This window comes from Hakea prostrata, chromosome 7 (genome assembly GCF_041222555.1).
Source record: "Hakea prostrata isolate BN-2017 chromosome 7, UWA_Hpros_2, whole genome shotgun sequence".
NCBI classification, from domain to species: domain Eukaryota; kingdom Viridiplantae; phylum Streptophyta; class Magnoliopsida; order Proteales; family Proteaceae; genus Hakea; species Hakea prostrata.
In genome coordinates this window covers 54,814,641-54,833,019 of record NC_142606.1, presented here as the reverse complement: position 1 = coordinate 54,833,019, position 18,379 = coordinate 54,814,641, and the positions used below count along the sequence as shown (strand labels likewise).

At 39.1% G+C, this 18,379-nt stretch overlaps 1 protein-coding gene across 1 annotated transcript in view; it reads left to right on the top strand.

Moving 5' to 3' along the window:
• Positions 1-18,379, top strand: part of LOC149011402 (DNA repair protein RadA-like protein) — a 123,405-nt gene extending 105,026 nt beyond the window's left edge. Inside the window, exons 14-16 of the mRNA XM_089161846.1 lie at positions 12,492-12,564; positions 16,831-17,019; positions 17,848-18,379. Coding sequence (XP_089017972.1) covers positions 12,492-12,564; positions 16,831-17,019; positions 17,848-17,856 — 271 coding nt within the window. The 3' untranslated portion in view covers positions 17,857-18,379. The remainder of the gene's footprint in view (positions 1-12,491; positions 12,565-16,830; positions 17,020-17,847) is intronic.

The following is an 18,379-nucleotide window of genomic DNA, read 5'->3' as shown; positions in this document are numbered from 1 at the left end:
AAAAGGAAATTAAGCAAAGTGAGGAGTCAAAGTAGTAGTCATAGCAGCATCCTAGTAACATCCCCTACAAAGTGGTTAGTAACATGCTTCCCTGTCCTGCAAACAAGTCTATTGGCGGTCATATTAGGATCATACCATATGCATTCCTTTCTTACCACTTCTTGAACGGCTAGGCCTACCTTTGGTTGGCTCTGTCCAACTCAATCTGTTCTCTCTTTCTTCTCAATGCCTTTATATGTCTTTGTTGAACATGACCATACCACATCAAGTGTTTTTTTCAGAGAGTTTGGACTGGACTGGCCTACTCAAATTGTTTCAAATAATACCATCATTTGTTACTCTTTCTTTTCTGTTCTTGCCACACTTCCCCCTCAACATGCTTATCTTTGCTACACTCATATTATTTACACTCTTCTTGTCATAGCTTGTCTAATTCTAGTCTTAGAGAATTTCCCTCACCTCCATGAGTAGACAGTGACATACTAGTTTGATTACTTGAGGTAGTCAACCACATGTTCTTCGTCATCTATCCTAGGTCTGTCTCTGAATTGTCATGGTGTATGTGAGTGTATGCCGTAGTTGTCAAGGCATCACCAAGACGCCACTTAGGCATCCAAGTTGATCGATAGGGGCTCAATTGGCTGCTACCTTATTATAGGGAGTCTTGCACTAATTTAGTTGGTATTGAACCAAAATATGGCATTTTCCTAATTTAGTTGGTATTGAACCAAAATATGGCATTTTCTTGTGCCAAATATCATTTCAGAAACTATCTTTGTATCTAATATTTCATTTACTTAAGATATTATTCATAAAAGTGAAAATATCCCCAACTTGAATCCAATAAAAATAGTTAACTAACAAATTCCAGAACGATAAAAAGGTCGACACATAGATATTGTGTATTTATGTTTAGAAAAGAATGGGGAAGGAGGGGTGAAAATTTAATCGCAATACTTGCCTCAACACCACGTTGGCAAGTGACCTTATTGCCAAGTGCTTCAACTGTCCTAAAATGTGTTATACCGCTTCAGTGCCGTGACAAGTGACAACTATGGTGAACCTGATCCTCCATGGCCATGTACTCATTCACATCAACACTTGTGACACCCATCTCACTGGGTATATAGGGGTCAGGCCTACCTCTAGATTGATTCATCACTGGCTCACCATCCATCATCTGCTCTATCAAAGTATCCTCATCATCTGACTTTGCCTAGATACTAGGATACATCTCTGCACTCAATCTGGGAAGTATCGTTCTTAGTACCCATACATATTTGCTTCACAATTCACAGTGATGTTCATATTATAGTGCACATGTACCAAATTAGCCAAAGCAATGGGAACCGAATCAATTTTGCTTCTTTGGGTGGACAATCAAAAACATAGTCCAATTTCACTGACGAGATTCAGCCAGAGGTTCTTATTCCTTCCTTTCATAGGTTGGAGCAGACCCAGCATTTACGTGTGAGATTTCCTTTGGTTGCTTGCTCCAACTGGACAAGCCATACTTTGACTACAAACCAATAGAAAAGAAGCAAAATCCCACCTTCATTTCTTGACTCCGTGCAGCTCATACATCTTGCATCTGGTTTATCCCACTTTATCCAGGCAAGTTCTTAGATCTACTATGATCAAGAATTTTTGTTGATGGTTGAGCTTCCAACCTTCACCAATCATAGGTTAGCCATCTTGCCCTGTTCCTTTTGCGTGTGTGCTTTTTTTTTTTTTTCTCCTTCCCCCTCCCCTTTGTTGGTTTTCCCTGGCTGGGGCGGGTCTCTGCTCTGTTGCCCTGGGGCGGGGGGGGTGGGCGGGGTTCCTTTGTGTTGCCCTCCTGGTCTCCTCTTTGGTGGGCCTGTTGGTGTGCCCCGGTTTCGTTGCTGGTCTCTTTGCTGGTCTCTTTTTTTTTTCCCCTTTTGTTTATTTTTTTCTTTTGAGAATTCTGGTTTTCTTTCTTTGTTTCTTTTGTCTTGCTTTTTTTTATTTTTTCTTCCCGGGTGCCCTCCCCCCCCCCCCCCCCCCCCCCCCCCGGGCCCCCCCCCGTCCCCCTGTTTTCCCTCCCCCCCCCTCCTCCTCCTCTCTCCTCGTCCTCTCCTCTCTGGGGTTCGTTCTGTCCCTCTTTTCTTCCTTCCGTTGTTCATTTTGTCCTGTCCTTGCCAAAGCAATGGGAACCGAATCAATTTTGCTTCTTTGGGTGGACAATCAAAAACATAGTCCAATTTCACTGACGAGATTCAGCCAGAGGTTCTTATTCCTTCCTTTCATAGGTTGGAGCAGACCCAGCATTTACGTGTGAGATTTCCTTTGGTTGCTTGCTCCAACTGGACAAGCCATACTTTGACTACAAACCAATAGAAAAGAAGCAAAATCCCACCTTCATTTCTTGACTCCGTGCAGCTCATACATCTTGCATCTGGTTTATCCCACTTTATCCAGGCAAGTTCTTAGATCTACTATGATCAAGAATTTTTGTTGATGGTTGAGCTTCCAACCTTCACCAATCATAGGTTAGCCATCTTGCCCTGTTCCTTTTGCAGTAGTGCTGCTTTTTTTCTTTTTTCTCCTTCCCCCCCTCCCCCCTTTTAGCTTAGGTTATATCCCTGAGACCCTGGGGCGAAGGATACTCTGCTCTAGTTGACCACTAGCAAGGGACAGGAGGAGGGGTGGGCAGGCGGGTTCCTTTGGATGTATGCAAGCAACAATAAGGCACGAATGGGGTCATCCTCTAATTGGTGTGGACACAGTGCTTTGGGTGATGCAAACCCAACAGGGTTTCAAGATAGAAATGAACTGGGTCTGGGTCCGATTTGAAACATGGGTCTACTAGAATTTTAGGAATTTTTTCCCCTTTTAGTTTATTTAATTTTCTTTTTTTAGAAGAAAAATTCATAGGATATATGGTTCCTAATTCTTTTAGTTTCCATATTTGAGTTAGTGTCCTAGTTAGACAGTTAGTCTTATTTTAGGAGTATATTAATTTCTTTTACATTTTATTTAGTCTCCCTAAGATAGATAGGAAGATATAAATTAAATTCAAAAGCTTGTGTGTGTATATATGTATGTTTGTGGACTTTACTGCTCTCTCCCTTCCCCAACGGCCCTGCTCTTTTTTTTTCCTCTTATGTGTTCTCCTCACCTTCTTCCCATTCTTCGTCTGTTCTCTCTTTAAAGGCCACCACAGTAGATAATTCCTTTGGTCTGCTCCAACTTGGTATCAAAGCCAAAAAAAAGCCCCACTGCCCGTCAATCTTTTTCTTTATCCTCTATTCCCTGTCTTCCTTAATTGATTCTGCCCTGTGACTTGGCAGCTAAAAAAGGAAAAAGAAAAAACTATGTAATCACGTTCCTTCTTCTCAATCCCTCCCTTCATTTCCCTTCTTAGATTCACTGAGAAGGGGGGGGGGGATAAGAAGAAGAAGAAAAAGAATACGAAGAGTTGTCTCTGAAGTTTACAGTCCCGGTACCGGTCTCGGTAGTAATCTTTGTTGAAACCTTTTGGATTAGATAGTTATTAGTAAAAATTGTCCTTGACAAGCCGAAAGAGACTCAAATGCAGGTTTTCCTGGATCAGTAATTGTATTGGTCAAAATGTTGAGAAATAATAAAAAAATAAATAGGACAGAGGATTTTAAAATGGTAATCATAGTTTACTACCATAATTCTTATCTTTTAAACTTATCAAACGGTTAAACACAGACACTGCTACCATCATGTACAAGAATTTCTAGATTTATGGATTAATAGATTTTTGTATGGGATGAAATATTTTCTCAACAATTTTCTAATTCGAACATTTAGCTGGCACTTCTCACCAGCTGATTTTAGGTTGAATCTCCAAATAAATCTCTAAAATGGTAGGAAAGTTGGGAAGATGAAAATCTGGGTTACTAAACCCTTCAAATGTTGAGATGAATCAGATGATTAATGCAAACAAGCAATAAAATATTATTTTAATCGGTTTCCTGGTCAAGTGGCAAGAGCCCCTTTTTATCACAGATTTTCATGAATCACTGTTTGGAAACCTAAATATGAACAAAAAGTATTGGTTATACTATTCAAAGACAAGACCAATATTGAATCTGATTGGCTGATCTAGCAGTGTTGCCCAATTGAAGAAGCGATCTGGGCAATCTTGACAGATTGGTAACATGTCAGGATCGGTCTCCATCGACCCCAATCTGGTCTTAGATTATGCATCATTGTTCTCTATAGAACTAGAGATTTAACCTCCCAAAAAAGCAAGTTGTGCTTATTCCACCATTCCTACTGCTTCCAGAAAATGACCCCCCCCCTCCATCTGCAACTACTCTTGCCTTTATGCTACTTGATTTCAGCCCTTCTGGTTCAAACTCCCCCCCCACCCCCCAGCCCAAAAAAAAAAAAAAAAAAACCCGAAAGAAAGCCACGACTCCCTTTTGTCCGTTTCCTTTATTTATTTTGACTGGTAAATTACCATGTGCAAATTCACGAGTATTATCAACTGGTATATGGCAGATTCCTCATTCTGAGACAAATCCATTCCCCCTACTGTTAATTTCCATTGCTAAATTACAGAACAGGTCCACGATCTTAATCAGAGGCATGTAATCAACAAAAATGTTAACACGGAGGGGAGAAGCAATCAGTTTTGAATAAGAAAACACAAATTTCATATAGATGCAAACAACGAAATCTACGTTGGTAAGTGATTCATAATTATCTACATTAATCTGCATTAGAGGAAGAAAAGCTCTCCAAAAAAATGACTTAACAGATTAGGATTAGTCCCTGCACAAATAAATTTGTGAATATTCCAAATTGAAGGCCTTCTACTTAGTCTTGCATGTATTACATTTTAAGAGAACAGAACCCTAACAGGGAAAATGAAATCTACGATATGTGTGAAGATCACGACAGCCCTATTATCCCCCCCCCCCCCCCCCAAAAAAATAAAATAATAATAAGACAAAGGAAGTTAGATTTTCACCGGAAGGTTATATGTCTTTGACAGGCAGATCTCAGCACTTGACGCTGCAAATTAACAATGAAGTAATCCCTCTCTGACCAATTTTGAGAGACTGCTAATGTCACTATTGACTTAAATTTCCAATTCAAACTAAGTTTTGCAATACCCTTTTGCTCTCAATATCTTTCGCTAATCAGCTTCTCATGCACTTGAACATTATCAACCTGCTTCCCCCTACTTCTGACAACATTCAAACAACTTGGTCAAACAACATGAGGTCAAGGTTTCAATTGTTACATTTTGCCTAAAACCTGCAATAAGCAGAAAGGGAAGAAAGTATAACCAGAAGGTGAAGAAAATAAGAAGAAAAAATTAAAGCCCAGAAACCATACCTCCTGAAGAGCTTTGAGGTTATAATTAAAGTCTACATACCCAGTAGCAACAACAGATTCAAAAATGTCAACCAAAATCTTTAGGGCTTTAATTGACCCACAGCCACTCTGTATTCCTCTTGAACTTCAGAATGAATTTGTTAGCATGTTATTGTTTAGGAAATCAAATGCCAACACCCAGAGAATGAGTAATGATGAAGTGTGAAAGCAGCACAAATTCCTATGATGTCCCAATCTTTCAAGAATACCTTATTAAACAGTTGACCATAAATTCGTTTAAGAAAATAAAGCAACACAAACTACATGCGAAACTGCTGCCCCACAACAAATTGATACCCTCAAACACAACACAAGTGCAGAAACAAAACACCTTCATTGAACAGCCAAGGGAAAGAAAATGTAATTAATAATTAAGAAAGTGCACTGTGAATGGTTGACAATCGGAGAAGACAATCTTGGTGTACAAAGTTGACACTACCGCTATAATTAAATGGATATGCTAGAGGGCTATCAGCATCTCTAAGACAATCCTACAGATATCCTCTTCATCCATGTCTTCGTCATACTTGATAGCTGTATCATTTTCCAGGATTTTATCCCTACACAAGTCTGGCTTTTCCCCGTGTTTTGGTTATGCAAATTTTTCCCAATACCCAAAATAATTGATTAGATAGGAAGAATAAGGTATAGCATCTTGTTCAGAAGTGGGGACAATTGATGAGGTCCAAGGTAATTGGCAAAGAAGGTGAAATGAATGGCTGTGACCTAAGGAAAGGTCATAGCAACAATATCTGTTAAAAATGGTTATCCAAAAAGTGATGGTCTCACCATAGGAGTCAAAGATGGACAAGGGAGGAGGCAAGAAAAGAGAGATATAAATCATATCAATAGCATGTGTATTACGCACCTCAGGAAAGGAGAATAGTGAAGAAGAAACCCAATTAGCTGCATGAATATTACATTGACAACAAAGATAGAACTAGAAACTGATCTTATAGAAGAAATTCTCTCAAGACTACAGATGAAGTCCCTGATGCAATTCAGGGGTGTACCCAAGCAATGGCGAAATTGATTTACTGCTCATTTTATTGGATCGATCAACATTACCTATCTATATGCATCACTACAAGACACAAAAGCAGCAGTTTGTGTTATAAAATCATGATAACCTGATAGGCTGGTCCGATAGATTGAATCACATGCTCCAATACTACAAAGCTAGCTGATATAGTCCTGTCAAACTACTGCATCAAGAAGTTTTTAATTGGAACCATCTCTGCTTCATTATTCAATCCGCAGCAGCATTGGCATCTTAAAAAGCTACGACCATACCACGAGGGAGCCTAGATTTAGGAGTGGATATCAGGGGGTGGCGAGTTGGATCATCAGATCACATACTGACAAAACAATTCTTAACAAAATCTACACTGGTTATGTGGGATTAAGTTTCAGGAATCTCTGGTTAAAACTAATTGCTCTATGATGCTTTATCCAGATCAATCCAATAAAGATAGGACGGGCATAATGTCATTGAAGTATTTTGGCAGAACTTGACTATTGATATATGGATCTATAATAGAAAATTTTTAATCGATATAATTTCTAGAGAGAACATCGAAAATTTTGTATTAAAAAATGTATACCATGGTTGAGTATAAGTTTGGAAGAAAGCCATAATAAAAGAGTCCATAAATAAATAAACAAATAAAATGGAAAAGCGTGAAAAATACCTTCAAAACCTTCCATAGACTAATTTGGCTGAAAACTGCAAAACAAGGCTCAATCTTGCCATTCTCTTCTTTGATCTTATATTGATCACAACCATAGGTTTGCACCAGTCTCTTTGATTGCAACAGAACAGAGTAGCTGAAAGGCACCTTTCCGACCCTGCAAAATCCAGCCTTTGGATCCAGTTTTCTAGCTTCTTCTGCCTTTCCTTCCTCTCAAGTCCTTCTCTCACAATAATATTCTCAATTTCCCCAAGGAGCATCTTTCTCTACTTTCATTTGCTCCATTGAAGTCCTCGATAATGTTGATTCCAAGCAATCAAAGAGTGATACATATAGACGGATCCTTCTCCATTTAAACCTTGTGGAACATGTTGGTGGCCTTTATTCAAAGATTAAATCTTGTAGCACAACTATCCAAACTGAAGAAGAACCAGAACAATATCAATTATTCTTTTAAGAAATGTGAATCGGTTGGAATTCTCGTTTGTTGGAAGACCTATACTTATATATTACAGCCACCAGAGAATCCCTTTACTCATCAGGATTCTCTTCCAATTTTTATTCAATTTTTGGGTTGGGCATTAATCCCATAAGAAAGGAATATAAAATGATGAAGAGTAGTTACATTTTAAACTGTGCTGGAATTCAAAAGAGTGGAAGAATTGAAGAGATCAAGGAAAAATTGTCGAGGGAGATTTGTGCTTTTCCGTACAACAGGAGTTAAGAGAGAAGAAATGCTTGAAATATAAAGTTACAATCAATAATAATATGATTGAGGATATTTTGGGAAATAAAAATGTAGCCATGACTACTGAGTTTGTGCTTTATATTAATAGTATGACATTGCTGAAAATACCTGTCTTTTGTTTTATTTCCCACGGTTTTAACTTTCCCTTGTCTGCACATTTATCCTTTCCGATTCGTTGCTTTGTCTCTTATTCATAACTTCCAAAATTACGAGTCATTCTATTAGAAATTTTGATTTATTTGTGGTTCTACCCTTGCTATCGTAGTCCCACACATCATTGAGATTGATCGACAGGATGTATTTCGTTTGATCAAACTTTCTAATTTTATAGACAGGTGGTCTCTAGGAGCCAGCCAATATTAACAACAATTTCAAAGATACAATGTCAAGCATGGTACATGGTTTGATGCATGTTGAAATTGAAGAATTGGTAGGTGGTCTGATTTCAGTTGTTGAATACTTCAGTAGGGATGTCAATTTGCAACCAAAACCATTAAAACCAAACCAAACTGGGCCGTTGTAGCACAAAGCGAACCTTAATGGGCTCTGTTTGGGCTGCGAAGGCAAAAACCCAAATAGTTTTGGGCTGGTTCAGGTCAACCCGTGTGCCTGTTAGCCCAAACCGAATGGCCTGAATCAACTCGTTAGTGAAGTACCTCTCTAATTTAGCTCTATATTTCAGATTTTAAAGTAGCTTAACACTTTCTTTTCTTTTTCCAATCAATCTAATTTCTTCCCTCAACAATGCAATTGTTTCCATCAATCCAATTTCTTATTTCTTTCTTCGAGTATCTCTCTTATATTCCCTATTTTAATTCAAGGGGAGAAGAAAAAAGAAAAGAAAGATGAAAATCAATAAATCATTAGTCATGGAACAATTTTATTGTTGAATGATTAGGCATAAGCAGTTATAGTTTGAACCCAAACTGTTATTTTGCAAATGGGCTGTTTGGGCTTAGTGTTTTTCAACCCGAAACCGTTAAGCCTAAACCAAAACCACCCCAAACCGCATTGTCGACACCCCTACCCATGAGCAAAATCCTAGTAAAAGAAATGTCATTTGCTAGCGACAGCCAACCCGTTGACCATGAGTAGCAATTGCCCTATCTAATATGTGGATCCTAGTCATAGGTGCTTGCTCTCTCATTTTACAAAATATGGGGGCTTTTGTACATCCACTGCTCTAGACCAACCCAAACTAACAGGGTTCCAAATAGAGATGAACTAGGTCCAATTTGACACATGATTTAGTAGAATTCTAGGAATTTATATCATTTAAGGAAATAATCCTCTTAGTATATTTTCTTTTATATTTTAGAAGTTAGATCCATAGGATAATTGGTTTCTAATTCATTTAGTTTCTTTATTTGAGTTAGTGTCTTAGAGAGTTGGTCTTATTTTAGGAGTCTATTGACTTCCTTTCTGTGTGATGTTATCCCCTATCATGAAATATAAATGGGAAATATGCATTAAGTTTATGGTTTGAGAGCTTGTGTGGTTGTATACGTGAGAAGACTTTACTTCCATCCCTAACCCCCTTTCTTTTCTCTCTCCTCTCATCTTATATGTTCTTCCCTCGTCTTCCTATTTTTTTATTATTCTCTCTGTGAAGTTGATAAGAACCTACTAATCCCTCTACAAAAATACAAGTATTAACAAGATAGAACTGATTTTAATGGTGCCAGTCACCCCCAACACCTCACGGTGCCCCTCAGCCTACGGCTGCCAAAGAAACACTCCTATATCATTCAATGCCCTCTCCACTCAATTTTCACTCTATTTATTACCCCTCAACTAACCCTAATACTCTCTCTCCTCCACATGGCTTCATCCTAGGGCCCTAACACTACCAGCCCCTCAAAATTCGTTGTCCTCGAGGTGAAGGAATAATTTAGGCTTAGTCTGCACATGCAGCCAAACCATCTCAGCAACATTCTCCAAGACTGAGAAACAGACCCATTCCAAGAATGCAACTAACCATTGGTGTGCAGCTTTTGATGCGTTGCATTCTCCATTGCCGCTTCAAACAAAAAAGCAGAGATGCAGCACTTCGGTCCCTCTCAAGCACTATACCAAACACTAGAGACGAGTAAATGGGAGCCTAGGAGTTGCAACGCTGCCATTACTAAAATAGGGTTGCAGTGAAGACCAAGAAGCGATGCTTCAGAACATATACCCGCCTGAAATCCAGCATAGAGGTAAACAATTTCGGTCAATGATTTCATGGCACAAGCAGTGATGGAGCGCAGGTCCTCTAAGTCAAGCACTAAACCACGAAGGAGAAAAAAGTGAATGTAATCCACCGCAGGATAGACCTCCAAGCAAATCGAGAAAAACTTGCAATGAAAAACCAAGGGAACGATGCCGAGCAGTGGTTTTCTCCGGTAAAAATTCCAGTCTAAGTGTTGTTGGTGCAAATCACACCCTTGCAATGATTGGTGGTGTTGGGAGAGGAACCCCAAAGATCGTGTTCCTTTGCGCTAGAGCCCCTAAAAATATCTGCAAGACAACTAGGGAAATAGTATTAAAACCAGAGATGATCCACTCGGTGTCTAAGCTTTTGTTGCTGGTAACAAAAATAGCACCCAGGTCAATCCTTGCAGCCTGATTCTCGACGCCTCCCTATCCGTCTCCACTTTCAAAGGCTGAAGACGATGGCTCCCGAATATTCTGGTTCGGTTGGACCACTTTTTGGTAAGAGTTTGATTGAAACTGGTTTTGGGTTTGGGTCTTGGTCCGTTTGAGTTATTTGGGTCCAATTTATAAATGAGAGATTGGGTTTTGTTGTGATGAAATGGACCAGGCCCATAGTGGGTCTTTTGAATTGGCAGGGTTCACCCACTTAAACCCACGAGTAGAAAATGATAGGTTGGGTATTGGGTGAATGGAATGGGCTGGGCTTAATAGAATGGGCTGGTCCCAAGGTGGGTCTTGTAAATGGGTGGTGTCCCAATACAAACCATGGGTTAAGAGAAATGGGTTGGGCATTGGTTTTGATGGAATGGATTGGGCTTTGGGTAATAAAAATGGAATGGGCCCATGATAATTCTTTTGAATGGGTTAAGAAATATGTGTTAATGAAATGAGATGGGCTTAGGGCTAATGAAATGGGTTGGGCCGAAGGGGGTTTCTTGGGGAAACGGACGGCCCAAGCTTTGAACTTGGATCTCTTGGGCTCAAGTTTGATATTATGCCTACCTGAGTTAGGCCCAAGTAATAAGATCCTTGGCTCTTAATGTCTGAACCAAACCCATAAACCGGTTTGAGTTGAGTCAAACCAACCCTAACAACCCTCAAAAGCCAGCATCGTTTTCTCCATTTTCTGCAAACAGGAACCATCGCCGCCATTTGGATTTTTCCACCGATTGCCTCTGGCCTCCTTTGATTCTCCTTCTTCTTGTAGACCGTTGATCTAGCGGCGTGATTTCTCGCTACTGAAACCTTAATCCCGTAGGTTTCAACATCCAAAACTCTCATTCTCTTCTTCTCTCTTCTCCAAGTATGGCATGGGACCACCGTAGTAATTGGTCGGTATCTTCCAACGATTTCACTCGGCATTCTTTCCCTTGGTTTTGCTTGGTCTCCCATTTCCACCACTTCATTAGCATCCATAATTTTTTTCTGGTTGCCGTCCCAAATCACGCTCTCCTCCGTCGCATGGCCATTGCCAAACTCAGTTTGCTAGACTTCTTTGAAACTTACAGAATCCAACTTCTATCAGCACCTCCTGTACATCCAATTTAACGCATCTCCTTCCAAGTATTGAACAGCTACTGCCAACCGTTGGTCACCCTCGATGTGGTGTTCCTAGCAAAACAACAGGACCTCCAATAGCCATCTCTGCATATCCTCTTCTCCTAAAAACAATGGCAATACCAGCGCTTCCCTGGGATTAAACTGCTCTGATACCAATTGATAAGAACCTACTAATCCCTCTACGAAAATACAAGAATTAACAAGATAGAACTGGTTTTGATGGTGCCAGTCACCCCCAACACCTCACGGTGCCCCTCAGCCTACGGCTGCCCAAGAAACACTCCTATATCATTTGATGCCCTCTCCTCTCAATTTTCACTCTATTTATTACCCCTCAACTAACCCTAATACTCTCTCTCCTCCACATGGCATCATCCTAGGGCCCTAATAGATGTCCACAATAGTTGATCATTCTTTGGTCTGCAAGACATAAAATACCCGCCATTTTGCTACGTTACACCAAGAACGCATGTTCTTTGCATTTCACAAGTTTAAATACATAGAATATTAAGAGCATATACCATTCCATAATTGTTTACCAGCATCCTTCTATTTTGGCCAGCCTCTGAAGTGGGGGTTTTGAAACTCCCGTTCCATCTCTGGAGCTTTTCATCCATACACATTTGAAAAATTGTATTCGTTGGAACCATTCTGAGTAATCACTTAGATACTCTTAAATAATTATATATTGTACGCTTGCACAATTTCATGTAGAAGCCACTTTCTGATGTTGTATCCATCCTCTTATTTTTAATTGATCTGTGATTGCCTTGTATCCATCCTTTTATTTTTAATTGATCTGTGATTGCCTATAAACCGTTATTTATGATTTTCTATAGTATTCTATGTAGTAATAAATTTAACGTTGTAAAAAGAATAGTGGATATTTATGTTTTTTTTTGTATCTATGCCATCAGTTTCTTGGAGTGTCCGATCCCCAATAGTGTTGCATTCATTGGAGAGATAGGCCTTGGTGGTGAGCTTCGCGTGGTATGTATATATTTGGTTAAAGTGTTAACTGCAATTTGATGGAAATTTCTTGATGCTCTATGGATGACTATTTTCTTTGAAGGTCTATCCTATACGTGGACAATGTAGACACTATTCCTTGCTCAATAATAGGAAGTAGTAGGCATCTTGATAATTTTCTGAGAATGATGATGATGTTAACTAGGTTTCATTTGTCCGCTTATAGGGTGCTGCAACGCAACTTGAGTAGACCTGAAATTTTTTTTTACTGAAACTCTTACCTAAGAAGTTGGTCATCCTTCTTTAGACTAGCTTATCAATCACCATTTTTAAATATAACCTCTCTTTTGTACCCACCAATTATTATTTATATGCCTTTAAGAATAATAACCTCTAAAATGGAATGAAATCATTAATTATTCCTCAAAATAACTATTATCTTGGGCTCACTCATAATTCCCTATATGAGGCATATAGAAATATTTTTGTAGGCTGTCTTTGGGTCCCTTTTGATTGAGGCCATATAGGCCAATCACTCAAGAAGCAAGTACTGTACTTTATTGTCATTTTTGGGTATTATTTTGAAAATGACTGAGGCCTTTCCTTTCTATCAAACACTTGGATTATGTAATCACTGTTGAGCCTGAAATTTATAATATATTTTACAGTTTATGTTTTTCCATGGTGCAAGAAATTTAGCATGCTATTTTATTGTGACTGTTGGACATAAAAACTTAATATGGATGTCTGGATCTGACAAGTCACATCTTCATGTTCATGCAGCAACACCTATTGTACTTATTATTCACCTCCTTTTATATTTAAATTATTTTTATATAATTATTACATAACCTTGGCGCAGTGGTTGGTGGATCATAGATGTAGCCTGAGGCCAAGGCATCGAAACAGCTGGTCAGCAAAAGTTGCTGGGGTAAGGCTGAGTAGGATAATTGCTTCCCCAGGATTCTGCTTGTGCGGAAGCCTTCGGCACCAAGTCCACCCTTATATTTTAATGCTTATACTGCCAGTTTCCATATCTCTGCAACATTCTCCATTACTCTGATGTATATACTTTTTTATTTGGATTGAAGCTTCTTCTGTTTCTGCAACTGCCTTCCTGCTCCCCTCTGTCTTCCCTCGCTGTCTCACTTTTCTTTTCTACCCCCTTCAACACTTCTTGGAAAATTACCAGTTTTCTTCAAGTCTTGATCCATGGTTGAAGAAAAACTCTAGCAATTGTTCTGAATTAGATGGATATAGCTCTATGGGAAAAAAGGCTGACAATGCATCAGGTAGAGATATTTTGTATAAATTTAAGAAACCGATGGTTGATGGAAACTGTATATGATGTTTTTTTTGTATTTGTAAAAAGTAATGATGGCTCTAAGATTGTACCAAAGTCTTTTTTCCTCTTGTCATCTTGTATGTTTTTATGTAAAGTGTATCTTAATTATTAGAAACTGGGGGAGAAAATTCCAAGAGAAGTAGATTTGCAACTTCTAGGGTTTTGTTTCTCATATACTGTTAATATTCACACATTTTTTTCCTGCATGACCTTTCTGATGCAAATACAGTTAAATTTCAGGGGGCATTCATGACACGTATAAGAGGGTTCTCAATATTACAGCATGATGCAACCTCATTCTTCGGTCTAAGGAATATTGGACAAGGGCTATAACCATGTTGTTTGCATACAATTAGTTAAAATTTTCACCATAGGGGAACGTCCCTATTATTTTTAGTATTGCTTTGTGTGGTTGAGTTGTACTTCTTTCCCTTTTTGACTTGGACTCTGATTAAGAACTCTTAAACAGACTACAGCTGTTTTTTGATTGATTATAAATAAGTTATAGATCATGGTAGAACATAGACTGAATCTATGATCGGTTCAGCAAATGCTCTCCACCCCACCCACCCCCCTCTTCTGTATGTGTGTGTGTGAGTGTCTCTCTTCCAGTATCAGTATAGAGTATGTATCCAAAGGCTGACTTTAGGATGGTTTCTGTCATATTGGAGAGAGACAAGTTATGTACTTGATAAGAAGTTTGATTTCTTACATGTACTAATACCCATCTTTTAGGTATTGTATCAAAAACCAAATAGCCAGTGCACAAGGCTTCCATAACTGTGGGGTCTGGGAAGGGAAAGTACACAGCCTTACCAATCACTTCATGGAGAGGCTGTTTCCTAATTCAAACCCAAAATGGAGCAACCTTCACCATTATATTGTTACATATGGATCTGTAGCAGTGGATACTGAAGGATTACTTCAAACCATGCTCACAGGTGTTGAACCACGTTCTGAGTTTGTCACAGGTATCAGAGTTTTAACCAGTTCCCATTTCATCCTTGATGTTTGATTTGAGAGTCATCTATGGGTTACTATGAAAGCCTGGTTCTTTCTAGTTGCTGACCGAAGAATAGGGTTGCTGCTACTTCTGAATCGATTCTGCTAATTACTGCTGGTTTGTTGATGTTCTAAATTCTTCAATTGGAGACATGGTTCTACTGTTTGTTGCTTCTGATGGCTTGGTAGAAGGAAAGAAAATTGGGTAGTCCCTCTTAGACTAGGTTATTTTACTCATGGCCTCTCACATAGTTTGGTCTCTCAACAATGCAACTCACCCTACTCAAAGATAAATTTTAATTGAAACCCGTTTGAGACACTTAACTACAGTTACGGAGAATCAATTTGGACTTATGCTGGGAAGATCTACAACGGAGGCTATTTACTTAATTAGGAGACTTATGGAAAGGTATAGAGAATGTAGGAAAGATCTTCATATGGTATTTATTGACCTAGAAAAAGCTTATGATATAGTCCCTAGAGCGTTAATTTGGCAAGTACTAGAGAAAAGAAGTGTTGCAAGTAAATATATAGATATAGTTAAGGATATGTATGATGGTTCGGTGACTAGTGTTAGAACAGTGGGGGGACAAAGTAATGAATTCCCGATAACAGTTGGGCTACATCAAGGGTCAACTTTAAGCCCATATCTATTTGCACTGGTAATGGATGAATTAACCAAAGACATTCAAGATGAGGTCCCCTGGTGTATGCTTTTTGCGGATGATATTGTGTTGATTGATGAGACCCAAGTGGGGATTAATACCAAATTAGAATCATGGAGACTAGCTTTGGAATCAAAAGGCTTTAAACTTAGTAGATCGAAGACAGAATATTTAGTTTGTAACTTTAGTCATGATCGGGCAGATGATGAGGTGGTGATACTTGACGATAAAGAGATTCCTCAGAGTGATTGTTTTAGGTACCTAGGTTCAATCATAAGTAAAAGAGGTGATTTAGAGGATGAGGTTTCCCAAAGGATTAAAATAGGGTGGATGAAGTGGAGAGGTGCGTCCGGGGTCTTATGTGATCGGCGTATTCCATTAAAGCTTAAAGGAAAATTTTATAGGACCGTTGTTCGACCAGCTATGATGTACGGTGCAGAGTGTTGGGCAGTTAAAAAGAATCATATAGATAAACTCAGTGTAGCAGAAATGAGGATGCTAAGATGGATGAGTGGCAAAACTAGGATGGATAAAATAAGAAACGATCATATTAGAGTTGGTCTGGGAGTTGCTCCCATAAGGGATAAGCTTAGAGAAAGTCATTTGAGGTGGCACGGCCACGTTCAACGGAGACCTATAAATGCTCCTGTACGGAGAAGTGATATAATCCATATTGAAGGAACTAGAAGAGCTAGGGGTAGACCTAAGATAACCTTAGGAGAAGTGGTGAGAAAGGATATGTATAGCTTAGACCTTGTATCTAGCATGGCCTCGAACAAAACTGATTGGAGGGCAAGAATCCATTTAGCCGACCCCATTTAGTTGGGACAAGGCTTATTGTTGTTGTTGTTGTTGTTGTTGTTCATTTACATTGCTGCAAACCCTTGCAAAGTATTAATAAGACTCCAATACAAGTTGCAATGAGAAGTAAAGCCCAACCCATTCCTTGAATAATAATAACTTGGTAACACAAACTGGCTCACCATACTCTTTTAAGTCTTAACTAAGCTAAGGAGGTCAATAGTTTTCATCTACACTCTATCATTATGTTAGGCTCAATAAAGTGGTCCATGTGGAGACGAGAAAACTATGATATCGAAGGCCCAAGACTACATTACAATCCAAGGTTTATTTCCATTAAAAAAAAAAGCCTTTGTGGTGATTTATCTGTATTATTCCCCCCACCCAACTTGTAGATCATTTAGCAGCAGCATCTATTTGTGTTTTCTTATGTTATTTCATTTTTTTCCTCTTGGTTGTTTTGGATCCATCAAGGTACCCCGAATGGAGAAGAGGATCAATGCTGTGGCCAAGTTGGGATACAAAAAGTGTATAGTACCAAAATCAACTGAGAAACTTCTTGCTGCTCTTGGGTTGGAGGGAATAATAATTCAAGGCTGTTCAAATCTTAAAGATGTGATCAACACTGTATTCCAGCCTGCATGTTTAGCCACTATTCAACAGGTATCACCATTATGCTTTCCTTCTGATTGCTAAAGTTCATCAATGGCTGGCCCAGGTTATGTTAGTTGTTGTGTAGCAGTATTCACCAAGAAAGAAATAGGATATAGAGGCTGTGTACAATTTGTGTACGGTTCTTATAGTTGTGCTTTCTGCAACTGTCGCTGCAACTAAGCAGCTAACTTGACAATTGAAGACCAAACCATTGGTAGAAGGATGTAGACACGATTCTGTTTCTTGTCTGCTGCTACTATTTTTCTTATTGTCTGTTCTTTTTCTTGTCTAATTAAAATGCCTACTGACTATTAATGGCAAGAAAATTTCATGACATGGCTGCAAAAAGAATAGTCTGGACCTCCTGTATACGTCCTGCACAAACTTCTGCTGATACCTTTTTTTAGCCACAGTTTTTACCTGGCTCATTAATCAACCAACTTACTATATTCAATTAGGGTTGAAAAAATTAAACATTAATCGGTGGTAAAAAAAAATCATGTGCCCAAACCAATTCTGCAAAATCTGAGTGCCGTGGGTGTTGGAGCTTCTCAGCTGTACGCCTGATGTTTTCTTGTTCTATTCTCTCAAAGTTTCCTGCAGTTATCTATGGGTGCTGAACCTAGGAAGATATAGGAAAGAATAGAAATTGCTTCATGTATTAAAGATGGAGAAAATGTAAAGAATAGGCAATCTTGGAGAACCCAAAGGGGGTGAGGTTCCCGTATCAACCGGGTCGCAAACAACAGCATCACTAGAGCTCAATTGTATAACTTAAGTTTCTATTTCTTTGTCTCAAGACTGAACTGAGATTCCTAACACAACCTTGCATTGCAGGAAACCTGATGCAGGCCCTGGAGCTTAGCCAATAAGTCTTTTTATTTTGTACATAATGGTCAACCACATTTTGTCCGTCAAGGAAGTACAGCCTCATCGCAGTATGCGGAGACACTCATCCAAGCGCTGTTTCAGGGCGTTCAAACAGCAGCATCTCTTCATGTTGCATCTACGTGTGTAGTCTCAGATTACAGGGAGCGGAATCAAAATTTCCCACCGAACCAAACCCGGGCCATATAATGTGGTCCATCTCTTGTTGTCTAGAGTCCCCTCACTACAGTATGTAACTTTCTTGTGTGTCACTAGAATAGCTAGCTTCTTGACTGCACAGACATCATGAGTGGACAGCAGGTATTGTATAGGTATATATTCTGGTATAGTATTTCTACTGTTTTTATTCTCAAATCTAGTTCCACCAAAGCCTCAAGATCTGCTATTTGGGAACAGAGTAATTTCTGCGGCAATAGAAACTCTTATAATCATATTGTCAGGAAGTTGATTTTGTTCCCTCTGAATGTGGAGAAGCTCCTTA